This window comes from Pseudochaenichthys georgianus, chromosome 7 (genome assembly GCF_902827115.2).
Source record: "Pseudochaenichthys georgianus chromosome 7, fPseGeo1.2, whole genome shotgun sequence".
NCBI classification, from domain to species: Eukaryota; Metazoa; Chordata; class Actinopteri; order Perciformes; family Channichthyidae; genus Pseudochaenichthys; species Pseudochaenichthys georgianus.
The window spans coordinates 14,360,214-14,376,195 of record NC_047509.1 but is presented as its reverse complement, the minus strand read 5'-3'; the positions used below and the strand labels follow the sequence as shown (position 1 = coordinate 14,376,195).

The 15,982-nt window shown below is 40.3% G+C and overlaps 1 protein-coding gene across 1 annotated transcript in view; it reads right to left on the bottom strand.

The window, feature by feature from the left end:
- Nucleotides 1-15,720, bottom strand: part of LOC117449870 (solute carrier family 12 member 5-like) — a 56,404-nt gene extending 40,684 nt beyond the window's left edge. The window contains exons 1-10 of the mRNA XM_034087773.2: nucleotides 15,623-15,720; nucleotides 14,853-14,993; nucleotides 13,381-13,527; nucleotides 8,297-8,351; nucleotides 8,089-8,219; nucleotides 7,060-7,307; nucleotides 6,766-6,977; nucleotides 6,308-6,475; nucleotides 5,537-5,635; nucleotides 5,373-5,430 (exon numbers count right to left, since the gene is read on the bottom strand). Of these exons, the coding sequence (XP_033943664.1) occupies nucleotides 5,373-5,430; nucleotides 5,537-5,635; nucleotides 6,308-6,475; nucleotides 6,766-6,977; nucleotides 7,060-7,307; nucleotides 8,089-8,219; nucleotides 8,297-8,351; nucleotides 13,381-13,527; nucleotides 14,853-14,993; nucleotides 15,623-15,637 (1,274 nt within the window). The 5' untranslated portion in view covers nucleotides 15,638-15,720. The remainder of the gene's footprint in view (nucleotides 1-5,372; nucleotides 5,431-5,536; nucleotides 5,636-6,307; nucleotides 6,476-6,765; nucleotides 6,978-7,059; nucleotides 7,308-8,088; nucleotides 8,220-8,296; nucleotides 8,352-13,380; nucleotides 13,528-14,852; nucleotides 14,994-15,622) is intronic.
- Nucleotides 15,721-15,982: the final 262 nt, after the last annotated feature.

Here is a 15,982-nt window from a genome sequence, read left to right as displayed (position 1 = left end):
CGCTTTACAGTATGAGGGAGGGTAGACAAACAAGGACAGGCAAACAAGTATATATATAAGTATATAACGTTTTTATATACAAAGCCATGTTAGGGAAACTTCCATCTTATATCTGCTCCCTGATCTCACGGAAAATTGTAAGTGGCTCCTGCCTGAGATCGAATGCTGTGGTTTTATTAAATGTGCCAACTGCTAGGACTGTCTTAGGGAAGACTTTTAGATGCGCAGCTCCTCTGTCTTGGAATAGTCTGCAAATTAAATGGAAACTGAACAATCTGGTGCCACTAAATGTCTTTAAAGCTCGGTTGGATCAATCGGTTGGTCAATCGGAAGCTATTGGTACCTGTTTATGTGGATAATTATGTAAATGATGCTGTATGATGTCCTTTTGTTGTTCTATTTATGTTTTTATGTTTCATGTGGAACTACTTGAGCAGGTCTCCCTTGAAAAAGAGATCAATGATCTCAATGGGATTTATCTGTATAAATAAAGGTTTGAAATGAAATGAAATGAAGTAAGTATAGTAAAATAAATAATAAATAAATAAAAAGGCAGTCAAGAGGAAGTTGATTGAGAGGGGGGGGGGGCTTATGGGTAGACAGAGTTGAAAATATGTGTTTTGAGGCGGGACTGAAAGACTGTGAGGGATTCAGAGTCACGGAGATCTTGGGGGAGGGAATTCCAGAGCCTAGGAGCTGCCACTGAGAAGGCTCTGTCCCCAAAGCTGCAGAGTGTGGATGATCATAACAGATCAAAAAGTTCAGATTCATTTTACAATAAATCAAGGAATGATGCAGACCCTGCATACCGCTGTTCTCTTCTTATTACCGTCATCGACAACATAATCCTTGAATCCAAACTTCACTATTTTTGGAATAAAGCTAGTGGCTGCTATGTTAACTGAGACTCCTGCCTTCTAGTGGGTTGCCAGGTTTGCGCGCATGGCGCTATAATCACGTTTTTTGAAAAAACTAAACGTAATATCTCACTACAAAAACGCCAATATTTAATTTTAAACAGTCAAGTCTTTTCAAGTCATCTATCTCAAGCTTAAGTCAAGTCTCAAGTCATGAATACCAAGTCAAAGTCAAGTCAAGTCTTTTATCAATGTTAGTCAAGCAAGTCTCAAGTAAAAAAATATGTGACTCGAGTCTGACTCGAGTCAAGTCATGTGACTCGAGTCATATAGTGAGTCCCCCTCGGTTTTACAAACCGGACACACTCCAGCATCTTTTCTTACTTGCATAACTGTCACTCATATACAATCCAGGTTAACCCAGTACTCTTGAATATTATTATATGGTATGTAAGGGAAACTTCTGTAGCAATGGAGAGTCAGGACTCAGAGAGACACGAGGAGAGTTTATGGGCTCAGAACAGTCTCATAATACACACATGCACACAGAAGGATTCACACTTGTATTTCATGATCCACAGAAGGATTCACACTTGTATTTCATGATCGACAGAAGGATTCACACTTGTATTTCCGGATCCACACTTGTGTTTTTCAATGCACACACAAATGTGTTCCGTTTCATATACATGTAAATAAAATCCAAATACAGAAAAATGTTTTACATATGTATTTTTGATCCACACATATTTGTTTTCCATTTAAAACCTCTGCACCTGCAAACACAAACAGCTTTCTGTGCACGGATCGCTGTGCATTTGTGTGTGGGTTTGTTTAGACTCCCCTGACGCTCACCCGATTCGTACTTGTAATTTTTTCTATCTATAGCCCATCAGATGTCTCCTTCATTCTAAGCCAATCACATGAGCACGCCCCCACGAGGGTATGATTTATTGCGTTCATCAGTGTGCGAACTATACCACGGTCTCCGGGGGAGCCGGGATTTTTTATTTTTTTTGCGGGGGGGGAATACTGATCCGTGCATTAATAGCAACAGCACAGACATAGGCCTATTATAAAGAGAAAATCTGTTGCACACGGGGTGGTGCCACAGGTCTACATTTACATGAAACGTCCCGATGGATCATGTTCATGTCAACAGATTTCCCGAGCATGTATGGGCTACGCAAACTTCAATCAACTTGATAATAAATAATCCACGGACCACCAATGTAACGTTTGACTGTTTAATTAAATAAACTTAAAATGACTCAAAAACAGGCTACATTGTTTCACATGGGCTATAGCCTATTATGGATGTAGCCTACATAGAGCCGAACACACGCGATAAGAGCAGCCAGCGGCACCAACCATGAACAATATTAATATTAATAATACAGCTATAGCACAACACAACCCTCTCACTGCCTGGAGAGACGCGACGCCACACACACTACACAACGGCTCGTCTTCTTGTGTCTCTTCAGCCCCCAAGTTAACGTTAGCTGTCAAGTTAGCACTAGCACTGACGTTAGCTCCCTCCTCTCTCGGTTCTGTTGTAGCAGCAGTCACAACGTACGATGTGCTACCACCAGCTACATTCGGTTGGTCTTCTTGATCAGGTTGTTTGGCCGTCTTTTTAAAGAAATTGCCCAAGGTAAATCGTTTTTTTCTTTTCGACATGTCGGCAGCAGCAACAATGCCTGGTAAACATGCAGTGCCAACTAAACGAGCTTGTGAGTGAGTGGGTAGTGAGTGGAGCTGCAGGCAGCGTGCAAGCAGGCGACACTTTTTTCATGAATCATAAACTCTAAATATAATTTTATTTCACTTATTTTACACCTTTGGAAAAAAAACATGCCCAAATTTATTTGGTCATCATATCAGTATTTTAGAGAGCTCCCCCCAAATTTCACAAACCATGTTCCCAGGGGAGCTCATGTCACCACTAGGGGAGCTATAGCTCCCCCTGCTCCCCTCCAGTTCGCACCCTGGCGTTCATGACGTAGCGCTTCATATACGCATTTTGCGCTGTCCGGTCAGCTCGCTAAACAGAGGGCGGAGCATCAGGTGATTATGCAGAGCTGCGTGTCTCCGTCAGACTCAGCAGCTGATCTGATCTCTCTCTCGAAGTTACACTTCACTCGCGTTTATGTCCATATTGATCAGATCCAGCTCTCCTGATCGGCCTTTATAGAGAGCACCGATCAAACTATTAAGAGCCGATAATGATCGGCGGGGCTCCCCCGTTGACAGTTCACTGTCTAGCACTGGCTTCGTAGTGCACTGATCGATTAGGCTAAGCTAACCTGTAGCTGCTCCCTCCACACTCACAACAACTTCATACAGACATAAATAAAGCAGCTGTATTCGCCACACAGGAAACACACATTTAAAACGGTTTTGCCTGCCGTTTTTGTGTACACAAGCATTCATCAATGGTTCGGGAAGTGGCGCTGTACCTTAATAATATAAAGGCTTGTATTTGCTTGCATTTCCTGTTCGGAAAGTGGCGCTGTCCTGACATTAGCGCCTGCAGGCAGGCTCCATTGACCTGTCAGCTCCGGACTGCGCAAAATGCGTACATGAAGCGCTACGTCATGAACGCAAGAAATCTACCCTCGTGGCGGCGCACTCATGTGATTGGCTTAGAATTGAGGAGACATCTGATTGGCTATACAGTAGATAGAAAAAATTACAAGTACGAATCGGCTGACCGTCAGGGGAGTCTAAAAAAACCCACACACGAATGCACAGCGATCCGTGCACAGAAAGCGGTTTGTGTTTGCAGGTTCAGGGGATTTAAACGGAAAACAAATATGTGTGGATCAAAAATACATATGTAAAACTTTTTTCTGTATTTGGATTTTATTTACATGTATATGAAACGGAACACATTTGTGTGTGCATTGAACAACACAAGTGTGGATCCGGAAATACAAGTGTGAATCCTTCTGTGTGCATGTGTGTATTATGAGACTGTTCTGAGCCCATAAGAGTTGGAGCTTTGATGTCAAACACTGATGGTTTATTACGAGTATCGGCCAGAGGATTCACATCACAAGTCACAGCAGTCACGGATCTGACTGCACGGGAGAGTTGCCACGTCAATTCTGAAGCGCCTCTCTCTCGCTAGACCTTTTAACAGATTCACAGAGAGTAATCAACATAGTTGGGGAGATAACCTAAACATCTGGGAACAGATGTTTTCAGGTCCAGGCGACGCCCCTGCTCACAACCATAAACCATTTGTGACGAGAGTTGCCCGGTCATAAACTGGGAACAACAACATATGGCTGACGCAGCCCAGTTCCTTAAGGGAGATAACAGACATCAGGGTTGGTCATAAACGTCTAAAGGACAAAAGGTTAGATATCTATGAGTAAAGGAGAATTATTCCCTAACATGTAATATTATATTATGTATTTTTCCCCGTCTTATATCACCCAACACATGCTGATTCTTGACTGTACATTGATCTCATCCCTTTCTACTCCCATTTCAACAGTTGTATAGTGTTGCACTGCTGCTTTAACCAGAACAACCTGGATCCTCTCAGTGTTAGACTTTCTGTCAGATGTTGCCTTTATTTCTCCACTATAAATTATACCAGTTTCGTTTTTTCCTTCCATACTTTCTTTGGTCCTCTGCAGCATATCACTCTTTGTCATATTCTCTTCCATTAATCTTGTTTTAATGTTTCCTTCATTTATATCTGCTACTTCTCCACCTCTCATGTCAACACTTCAAAGCCCCAAAAGGGCAACATTCTGATGACCTCCACGTTTACAAATTCCCTCTCCACACTTGCCATATTCATCATCCCCACCACACTTAGCACAACTCCTATTAAGCATACCTTAGCCACATGCCCAACTGATTGGCCATCAACACACTCTAAAGGCGTGTCCTCTCTGACATTCAATCAATCCTTCATTTATTATTTCAGGTGAAGGCATTGATTTCATTATGTACCTTTGAATTCTCAGAGGTAACATAAGGTTGTTCATGGAATATAACTGCATTCATTCATCCTGCCTTAGTTATTCTCCTCACACTCTCCTTTAGTCTCCATTTCACTACATAATTCTCTTAAGACGAGCCGCCCTACAACATCTGTCTCCCTTCTCTCATCACTATTGGTTCTCTCTTCCTCCCTGATCTCCAGTCTGTTGCTGTCCGCATCTGTCTCCCTCCCTGCCCTCCTGTCAGAGCAACAGTGTATGCATATTCTTTTTACGGGACTATTCTTACCAGATGTTCCAAGGCAAGACAAGGCAATTCAAGGTTCCAGACAATTACCAACAAATATATATATTTTAGGTCCAGATGTTCCTAAAGCCAAAACCAGTTTTGTTCAATAAGTAAGGTAGTACATTGAGTCATCCGGAGCAACATATTAAACAGCATCAATTTAAACTGTTGACTGGTTCAGCTCTCTCTATCAAAGATACACAGTGAAAAAAAAACGTAACAATTTTATACATTTACACAAATCAACATAGTTATACTCACTTGTCCCTTAGGACTACTCCTTCTATACAGGCACCAAACAGGATCACAGTGGACATGTCTGGGAAAAAGCTGTTAAGAAGTGTATTTTTAAACATGCAGAAGGTTAAATAGAACACATCAATTAGCTCCTCACTTTTCTATTTTTTTTGCTCAGTGAAGGATACACACAATAGAGGTGGTGGTGATTGCTGCAATGGTGCCAATGGGGATGGACTTTTGAGCATCACGCAGGTCTCCGGAGCGGTTGGAGCCCGCCATGATACCTGTGAGTGGAGCAAAATGAAATAATCAGGAGGTTTTGCACCTGCATGCATGATAAGCTTCTTTTGTCACTCTTGTCTATCCACTGATATATGTATTTTAGGATGTAATATGCTCGACTACGTCCGTCAGCAATTTGCTTACATTGTCTGCCTGCTGTAGGATGCTGTGCAGGTAGCATACAATTCGTTTTTAGAGTTTTTTTAGAGTTCTTTTTAGAGGTTTCTTGAACAAACCTCCCTGTCACTTCTTGAAACATTACAGATTCAATTGGATCCAAAACAAAAAAATGTCAGGCTGCCAAAAACAAAACCATAAGTTGAACTGCAGAGACATTGGTAATTCTTTCTTCTATCATGTTACATTTTAGCCCATTATTATATACAAATATTGACAAGAGCAGCTTTAAAGGTAGATTTGATACGGAGAGATACAGAGAGATAGGGAGGCTGTGGCGCAGTGGGTTAGTGTGTTAGTGTTCGGATTAGGGGAGCACAGGTTCAAACCTCACGGCAGTCAGCATGTCGTTGTGTCCCTAGGCAAGACACTTCACCCTAAATTGCTCCTGTGGGGATTGCCCACAGTATTGAGTATGTAAGTCGCTTTGGATAAAAGCGTCTAACAAGTGACATGTAATGAGAGTCCCTCCTCTTTTGGGCCTGTCTGCTGCTAACCTGTGACAGATGGGAAGTATATCCCGACCAGCAGGGTGAAGAAGCTGGTAATGTCAGCCAGGACATAACGGTTGGAGCCGGGTGGAGGACTGTCTGGATCGGCTTTGGATGCAATCCCTCGCTTCTCCAGGAACATCCCTTTTTCCAGGTAGTTACCAAACAGGTTTTCTTAAAGACAGAGGAGCATTTCAATGAGAAAGTGAGGTGGATCTATCCTCATTCTGATGATTGTGAGAGGGTGTGATTGAACATCTCAAGGTTCAAAGATCCAAGATTAAAAGGCTTTATTGTCACACGCACAAAAGCTACAGTGTCGTTTTGGCAATAACAATCTTAAGTACCAGGCCTCCAACAATTCAACATGAATATTTATAAGACATAAAACTATACAAATAGGGCAAGGAGAAACAGAAATAGTATTAAATAGATGACAGCACTTCACAAAGCTCATCTCTTACCTGCCAGGATGCCACTGGTGACCCCTGGGATGCCCTGTATCTCTGTCACGTTGTTGTTGTTAAAGTATTCGTCACAAGTGGCATTGAGGCTGTCAGAATCACAGAAGGTCCTCCACAGTTTGGTGGTGACAGTTTCATTGTCTATATCCATGACTTTCGCACAGATGTCATATCCTTTAGACATGAGAGTTCGATTTCCCAGGAGGCAGACGCTGTAAAGTAAGTCGGCACGTAATTGTCATAAACTCAGATCAGCGGCATGGACTTAGACCAGTGAACAAACAAGTGACTTACGGGAAGACGGGGGGGTCAATAGCTGTCTTGATGACTCCGGCATAAACAGCCACGATGGAGAGGATGACACAAGCCAGGAAGACGAGGGCCAGCTTGTTCACATATTTGACCCCCACAAACACTAACAGTGACATTAAGCTCAGCACGATGGTGCCGTACACCCGCATGTTGTTGAGGAGAGCCTCCTCGGCCTCAGGCCCCTCCAGGCCCTCAATCTTAAAGATGGCTGCCTGAGGAAGGATGTAAATCTGAAAGAATGGACATATGGAGGGAGAAAAGCAGAGGCAGAGGGTCGATAATTAACCAAGGTACATCTATGATAGAATGCTGCCTAAATTGGAGTGCTTTACATTGGATCTACTCATCAATTCAAAGCTTTTACAATGAGAAATACAACTAAACAACCTTGTAAGCCGCATTTTAATTACAATATATATGTATATGTTATCAAATCAGAAAGTTTGCTTATTATAATAGAGTGGACATATTTGATTAGTCAATCGACAGAATATTAACTGGCAAATACTTTGATATTGATATAATTGTTTTTCTTTTTTAAATGTAAAGATTTACCTGGTCCCATCTTCACAAATATTAGTTAGTTAGTTATTTTGTTTCTCATATAATGAATTCAATATTTGGGGGGTTTGAAGAGTTAGTAAGAAGGACCAACTAATTGGAAATATATTAACTTGCATTTTATAAAAGACATTTTCTGATCTTTTTTAAACAGAATGATAAATTGACTGATAATAATAATAAGCATATTGTTTTCATTACGACATGTTCACTGTGTTATGATAATGAACAAATCAAACTTTCTTTCTAACCATTCCAGTGTTGCTTGTAATATATGATTATCGAGTCATTTAATCCCTGTCCCAAGTATCCCTGAAGTCATACCAGTGAACCAGCTGCAGACATAATAACAGGACTAATAAGTGATACGCTTGATGCAAAAAATACTTTCCTGGAAAAAGCCTTTAAAAACAATAAGCATTTTATTATTTGATAATTAAAGCCACTTACCAGTAGAATTTCAATACAGCCAAGAATGTACATGGCACCTGCAAAAGTGGTGCCTAAGTAGAAGCAGATCCCGACAGCTCCACCAAACTCTGGCCCCAAAGAGCGAGAGATCATGTAATACGAACCTCCAGCTGCGAGTCACAAACACACAGAAGGGTCAGAGCACTGATCTGTCACACACAAATAATACTCTTAGATATCCACTCACCAGGTACGACTCCATTTGTTGCGATGGCACTCATGGAGATGGCTGTGAGCATTGTCTGGATGAAGCAGAACACAACAGAGGAGGGTTAGGGGACTGAGAGGTGGGCACCTCAGTTGTAATGTGGCAACAAGGCCTTGATCAAACAACCAACAGCACAAGAGTTATCAGGTTGTGTTGAATTGTTCATCAAAGGGAGAACTACATTGTAAGGTATATTGATGAAGAGTATTATTGACCAACAACATTTGAAAAGGCTTTGGTTGATTTCAGGTAAACCGTTTGAATTGCAAAAGATGCTTAAACGCATTCAAAGAAATGCAATCTGTAAACCATTGGTTATTGTCTGACACAATTCAGATTTTATTAGCTTCAATTAGCTAATTTTGAAGCAATCCAAATGTAGATGTTGTCCCTGAACTCCAACTCCATGCACCAAAAAAGGAAGTCTTTCCTCTCGCTACACCAGAACCCTCCAAATATTGCCCTGTAAACATCTGACAAGATATCATTAAATAATAGATTGAATATAGCGTATTCAAACATTTCTACTTTGTGTTTTGAGCTACATTTCTGGATTTTGTTTATCAGCTATGTCAACCCAGTCTCACGGCATTTCGTGTTCACCAACACGATTTTTAATCTATTGATTCGTGTTCACCAACACGATTTGCCCCTTTTTTTCGTGTTGCACAGCACCATTTTAAAAGCAATGTATTTCTACTGCCTGCAGCACGTCTTTTTCTCCGGTCGGGTCGTGGGACACCGGAAGCTGTGTGGTTCATAAAAACATGTTCTTACTCAATATCAAGCCACAATTATTGCTTTTATTTTAAATCGTATAATTTCGGACTTTTGTTGGAAAATAAATGGGGCTCAGAGCCTCAGGATACTGAAATCTGTATTTTAAAATATTTGTTTCCTTCTAATTTGTTATTCTTTTCAAAATAACACACTGTTATTTACTCACCAATAACACACAATTATCCTTGCTTTTATTTATTGGTTTAATTCCATAATCTTGGGCTTTTTTGGCGTCCGTCAGGAACTGAATTTCAAAAATAAAAATAACCGGAAACAGACGTAGGCCTATAAGGGACATTTCGAGCATCATTGCGATTGTCAACATTTCTGAGTTTAGGATGGCCGAAGACACTACACTACCCATAATCCCCAGCTACCGTTTAGGACTACAGTCCCCGTAAGGTTACGCAGAGCGTCAAACAGCTGTTTGAAATGGAACGAAACCACGCCAGACTATCCAAAACTGGAATCGAACACCCCCCCAGAACTACACATGCTGTCTATTGTGTTTCGCAAAATGTTCTATGGGACGTCTCTACTGAACGTTTTCGTTTTTCCCACAATTAGAAGTTGCCAGTATTAAACACATTGGTGTTATCAAATGTAAAACATATAATTAATAAATGGGTGAAAATCGCTTGTGTCCATAATGTGCAGCATTAATATATACCCACATGACAGCTCATTGCTACTTTGTAATTCTACTCCACGACAATTCAGAGGTTAACCTGGTATTTTTACTCCACTGCATTTATTTGAGTTACTTTGCAGATTCTGATTAATTATGTGAAATATAAACAACCCTTAAATCAGACTTTAGTTACACCTGAGTAAAATTCAGGTAAGGTGATTGTCAAGTGCCAACAATCAGGAGAGATATTTGATAGTTGGTGCTTGAGAAGACTAAACATGTATCTGCAATTGACATGAATGGAAACGAGTAATAAAGTATATTCATTACTCGTTATTCTTTACTAATAGTTAATTAAAGACTGTATATTATGGCTATTTTGCACATCCCTTTCAAGATTTTCAAAGGTTTATTGACATATCATACACAACTACGGTGTAGTTATGCAATGAATGAAAAACTTGGGTCACAGGTTCCTCAACAGTGCATTACAAGACATCTATCAATATGTGTGTACCTCCACCATTAAACTGTCATATTCTGCACATTTCTTATTCTATCTACATACATAAGAGCAGTGTTGTAGTCAAGTCACCAATTCACGAGTCCAAGTCACCCTCGAGTCACCACTCTTCGAGTCCGAGTCCAAGTCCGAGTCACCAAGGGAGAGTCGTAGTCGAGTCCGAGTCCAAGTCCGAGTCACCCAAGGAGTGTCCAAGTCGAGTCCGAGTCCGAGTCATCATTACCTGTGTTCGAGTCCGAGTCCAATTCCGAGTCACTTAAGAAGAGTCCAAGTCAAGTCCGAGTCACAAGTCTTCATGTATTAATCTTCGTGGATATATGTTTTGAAATGTAGCTGCTCCTCTACATTGCTGTTATCCTGTCTATTGAACTGCTGTGAAGCGAGTTTGGCTACAATTCTTGTAATAGGTGCTCTACAAATATAAAGCTTATTTCTAATATTCATATTATTATTATATATAAATAAACTATGTTTAAAATGAGTTACCTTTTAGAGAAGTGATTATATTTGTATGCCAATATTTTCCTATGGTAAAGTTTTCGTTTTGCACTTTTATTTTGATAGTAATAAGATTGGGACTCTTATTTTGAAGGAACTTTTACGGGTTAAATCAGTTTACCAATAAAGATTTAGCCCCAGAAAGCACATGGCTACTTAGCATGCAAAATGATGTCATTATGCATGTTAAGTAGCCATGTGCTTTCGTGTTATCCTGAATCTTTATTTATTGATTAGATCACGTTACTCTGATGATAGTGTTCAAGACAGCCTATATGTCTCAACTCGACCCTTAGAGTAATGTGTTACGGAGCCTTCTCTTCTATATTGTTTCCACATAACGAGCATTTTGCGCTGCTCTTTTCCAATGTGGAAGCAGAATGTGTGAAAGCATACAGCATGATGCGGGGTGTGTCTGTAGACATCTCTAGACTGGAACAGCGGGGCCCAGTACGTGAACTCGCCATACAGGATAGAGGACATCAGACTCCAGAGAAAATGTGCTCGAGTCCGAGTCCAAGTCGGAGCGTCAATGTACGAGTCGAGTCCGAGTCATCGTGGGGGGGGGAATTCACGAGTCCGAGTCCAAGTCATCCTGTGCGAGAATTCACGAGTCCAAGTCAGAGTCGCGTCAATCAGTGCGCGAGTCCGAGTCAAGTCACGAGTCCCGAAAATCGGCACTCAAGTCCGACTCGAGTCCGAGTCCAGAACTCGAGTACTCCATCTCTGCATAAGAGTATAATTAATGTGTATAATATCAGTTAAAATAAGTGCTTCAACATAGTTAACATTGCAGGAAAGCAATATATTAGACGTTAAGTACTTTGTCAGGCTTAATATTTATCTGTAGATAGATACCCCCAAAGACCTTAATCTGTTATTTAATGTTTAAATAAAGGTTAATTCGTTTTTCTGTTTTGCACATCCTCCTATTAATATCTTTGTACATCCTGCACTAAACTGTTTTATTGTAGAGATCACTTATAGTATCTTCTTGATTTTTATATTCTATATTTCTATATTTATACTTTCCCCCTATGAAAGTATGTACTCTTAATATTTTTTTAATCAAATATAACACATAAAAACAATAATTCAATAACGTGCTTTAACCACTAGGAGGTGCACACAAGGTACATAGCCATTATAACTTTGTATTATTAGTGTGTATGTACAACATCTGAAGATGTATAGTTTTATGCATGCTTTCACATCATTTTACAGCATATTGCTATACTATTTCAGACTCAGTATTTACATTCTTACATTAAAAGAAAATCAGTAATATCTTTAAAAACGACAGTCCTTTTCTATCAGCTGTGCACCGTTATGGTGTAAATATAACCTATCTATGAATTAGATCAAATGTAAAAGTCAGCCAAATTAGTGTTGATACTGCAAGGAGACGTATTGTGTGAAGAGAAATTGAAGATGTTGTTGATATATTTATGATCCACGTCAAGTATTCAGTTTCGGCGGCATTTCTTCCAGTTTTTCCAAAGGTCTTCACATCAGGGCGCTATAAATAAAGAACTACGGCAGATCTGTAATATGTAATGCAGCCGAACCGTGTATTACAATGCCGTTATGTGATGACTTTCAAAGAGAAAAGCAAGAGCACTCGGAATTAAGTATTATTTTATTCTTTTAAAATGTTTTTCGGATTTCTTATAATATAAACACCAAATCCCAGCATGCATTGCGGCTAACACATCCGATCAGCGAGCTTAAAACCATATCTGAGGATCTTGGGTAATCGCTCGAAATGCCTACGTCTGTTTCCGGTTATATTTATTTTGAAATTCAGTTCCTGACGGACGCCAAAAAAGCCCGAGATTATGGAATTAAACCAATAAATAAAAGCAAGGATAATTGTGTGTTATTGGTGAGTAAATAACAGTGTGTTATTTTGAAAAGAATAACAAATTAGAAGGAAAAAAAGATTTAAAAAATACAGATTTCAGTATTCTGAGGCTCTGAGCCCCATTTATTTTCCTCACAGACGGCAACAAAAGTCCGAAATTATACGATTTAAAATAAAAGCAATAACTGTGGCTTGATATTGAGTAAGAACATGTTTTTATGAACCACACAGCTTCCGGTCTTCCTCGACCCGACCGGAGAAAAAGACGTGCTGCAGCCTGCAGGCACGAAACACATTACCAGTAGAAATACATTGCTTTTAAAATCGTGCTGTGCAACACGAAAAAAAGGGGCAAATCGTGTTGGTGAACACGAATCAATAGATTAAAAATCGTGTTGGTGAACACGAAATGCCGTGAGACTGGGTTGGCTATATGGCATGCCTTGGGTTAGCTCCTGGCTAGTTGGTTGTTGGCGTAGCATCGAATAACAGAATCCAACAGAAGAATGATGGAGGGGTGCTAGTGGGTTTATTGGCAGATCGGCTCATGCCAGGATGTCACCTTCAGTATCTGTGCAATGCCATTTTGAATTGTACTGCTTTTTTTGTATTGTAACAGCCTGAAGTGTAATCACATGCTACCCAAATGGTGTATGTGTGTGCCTACGAACCACTATTTATATAATATGTTGTTTACAGATCTATTCTACTGACTTATTTTTATTTTACAACAGTTTTCTGAGAAGAGATTATGTTACAAAACTCACTGTGGAGCAACACATGAAGACAATTATAAAGGAGCCAAAGACGCCTCCAACCCCGACCATCCAGGTCATCCGCAGGAAGAGGATCACCCCGAAAATGTTCTGGATACATGGCAAGTACACACCAATCAGAGTACCCAGCTGTGGAGCCTGAGAAACACAAACGTGAAAGTGATCAGCAAAAAGTTGCTCTGTTATTGTTTTCAGTCTAGCTCAACTTACTTTCCATGAAAATTCAATTAATTTGAGAATAAATGCACTTTTGTGTCCAGTCTCCTTAACTGTAGTGTTCCTTAATATCATGATTGTTGTTGCAATCTTTTAATATATATGAGGTTTATTCTTCTCAAACACAGAAAGATGAACATCTTGTGAAAAGAAGAAGAGGAGGACAAGTAATATCCTTAAAGAAACATCTCTACAGAGCAGTTTAAAGATACATGTTCATTTTCTTCCTTCCATTTAGTGAACATATTAAAAATCTACACACATGAGAGTCACAATTCTCACATTCTTAAGGTTGGTCCATTGGGCCAAATGTTAACAAAAGCAGCTGCCCGCATGTTGTGTTATATTACTATCTCTTTTACCCTTAATTTATAATTGTCTCAACTACTGTATCGGAGCAAACAATTGTTAACGATATACCAAAAAAGTTACAGTGTACAGAATAGACCACATCTGAAGTGTTTTTGAGTGTTTCAAATTCTGTAGAGAGCTCTTTGCATGTGATGATAAGGAGCTGAGGGATGAGCGGACAGATCAAAGGCACTGCTTGTTTTTTTGTCCACAGGGGAAACGCCGTTTAGTGAGAGCTTAAGTTGCTCTTGACAGCCGGCTCTGTAGGACTCTTCCGGTGTCTCAGGAAGCCTCTTCATAATGTGCTGAACCAAGCACCTTTGTCCGTCTTTCCTAGCAGACTTCATTTCTCAAACGAGTGCAAAAGCAAAAGTGTACTCTTTAAAAGTAAAGAAAGGGGTTTATTCTTCTCAAACACAAAGAGAGACTAATATGTTGGAAAGGAGGAAGACACATCCCTTCCTGTCTATTTATCATTTACATTACAAATAGTTTATGCAAATATAATTCATGTTTTAATACACTATGATGAATACGTATGCACCTATCCGTTTGTGTCCCTGTCTATTTAAACAACAAAGTACTTTTAAAAGACTACAAAATGTCACACACCTGAATATGCCTTTCAAGTCAAGATTTATAATTTCATGTTATTGTTTGTATTCCCTGCCGAACAAGCCATACTGTCCTACAACAAATACAGTTGCCCTTCTTTGATTGAGTTAGAAATCGGGCTAACTTTGTCCAGGATCATTATAAAAAATAAACATTTTTACAATAACTGTGAGAATATTGCAGTCTATTTTATTATTCTCTTAAATTGAAATGTCAACCCAGTCTCCTAAAGCACTGACAAAGAAACATGATTCCCTTTGAAATGGGATTGATATATCTACCTTGACAGGTTTTTTAGACGGACGAGCCCCCTCCTCGTTATTCTCGGCCTCTTCGTGCTCTTTGCTGCCCGTTGGCAGGTTTGAGTAGTTGGCAAGACTGCTGAGCAGAGAGGAGACCATTGGACTGGTATCCATTTCCTCCTGCAACACACACACACACACACACACACACACACACACACACACACACACACACACACACACACACACACACACACACACACACACACACCACACACACACACACACACACACACACACACACACACACACACACACACACACACACACACACACACACACACACACACACACACACACACACACACACACACACACACACACACACACACACACACACACACACACACACACACACACACACACACACACACACACACACACACACACACACACACACACACACACACACACACACATCACATCACTTCAGGGGACATTACATTGACTTACATGCAATTCCTGGAGACTTATCCTAACCTTAACCATAACCAACACATGCCTAACCCTTACCCTTACCCTAACCCTAAACCTAACCAAGTCTTCACCCTAAAATTAATGATTCCCCTCATGGGGACCTCCAATTTGTCCCCATAAGGGAGGTGAGTCCCCACACGTGACTGTGTAAACAGATTTAGGTCCCCACAAGTATAGTAATGCTAGGCCACACACACACACACACACACGGTCATATTAGACGTGACAATGTGAAAATATGTTTTGAATTTAGTTGTGAAAACTATCCCCACCTCGAACAGAGCCATAGTCTTGCCGTCATACTGCTGGCTCTTATCCACACTGTCGGCTGCGCTGCTGTTGATGAAAGGACTGCTTTCTTTGGGAAGTCCATCACCTGAAACACAGAAACAGCAGCCAGCACAGTTAGTGCCGAGTCGTCACCACTCACAGCTGTTTCATGCTGGAACTAAGGGACTTACAAAAACATGTCTAAACACATCCAAACCAAATAGCGCTGGTGTTGAGCTAAAAACGAGAAAATCAGAAAAGATGATAACATAGTAGAGCTAAGATTACTCAATGTTTGAATCACTGTGAAAAGTCGGTGCTTTACATTTAGACACTGGGATTGGAGTTGTAAAAGTTGCTAT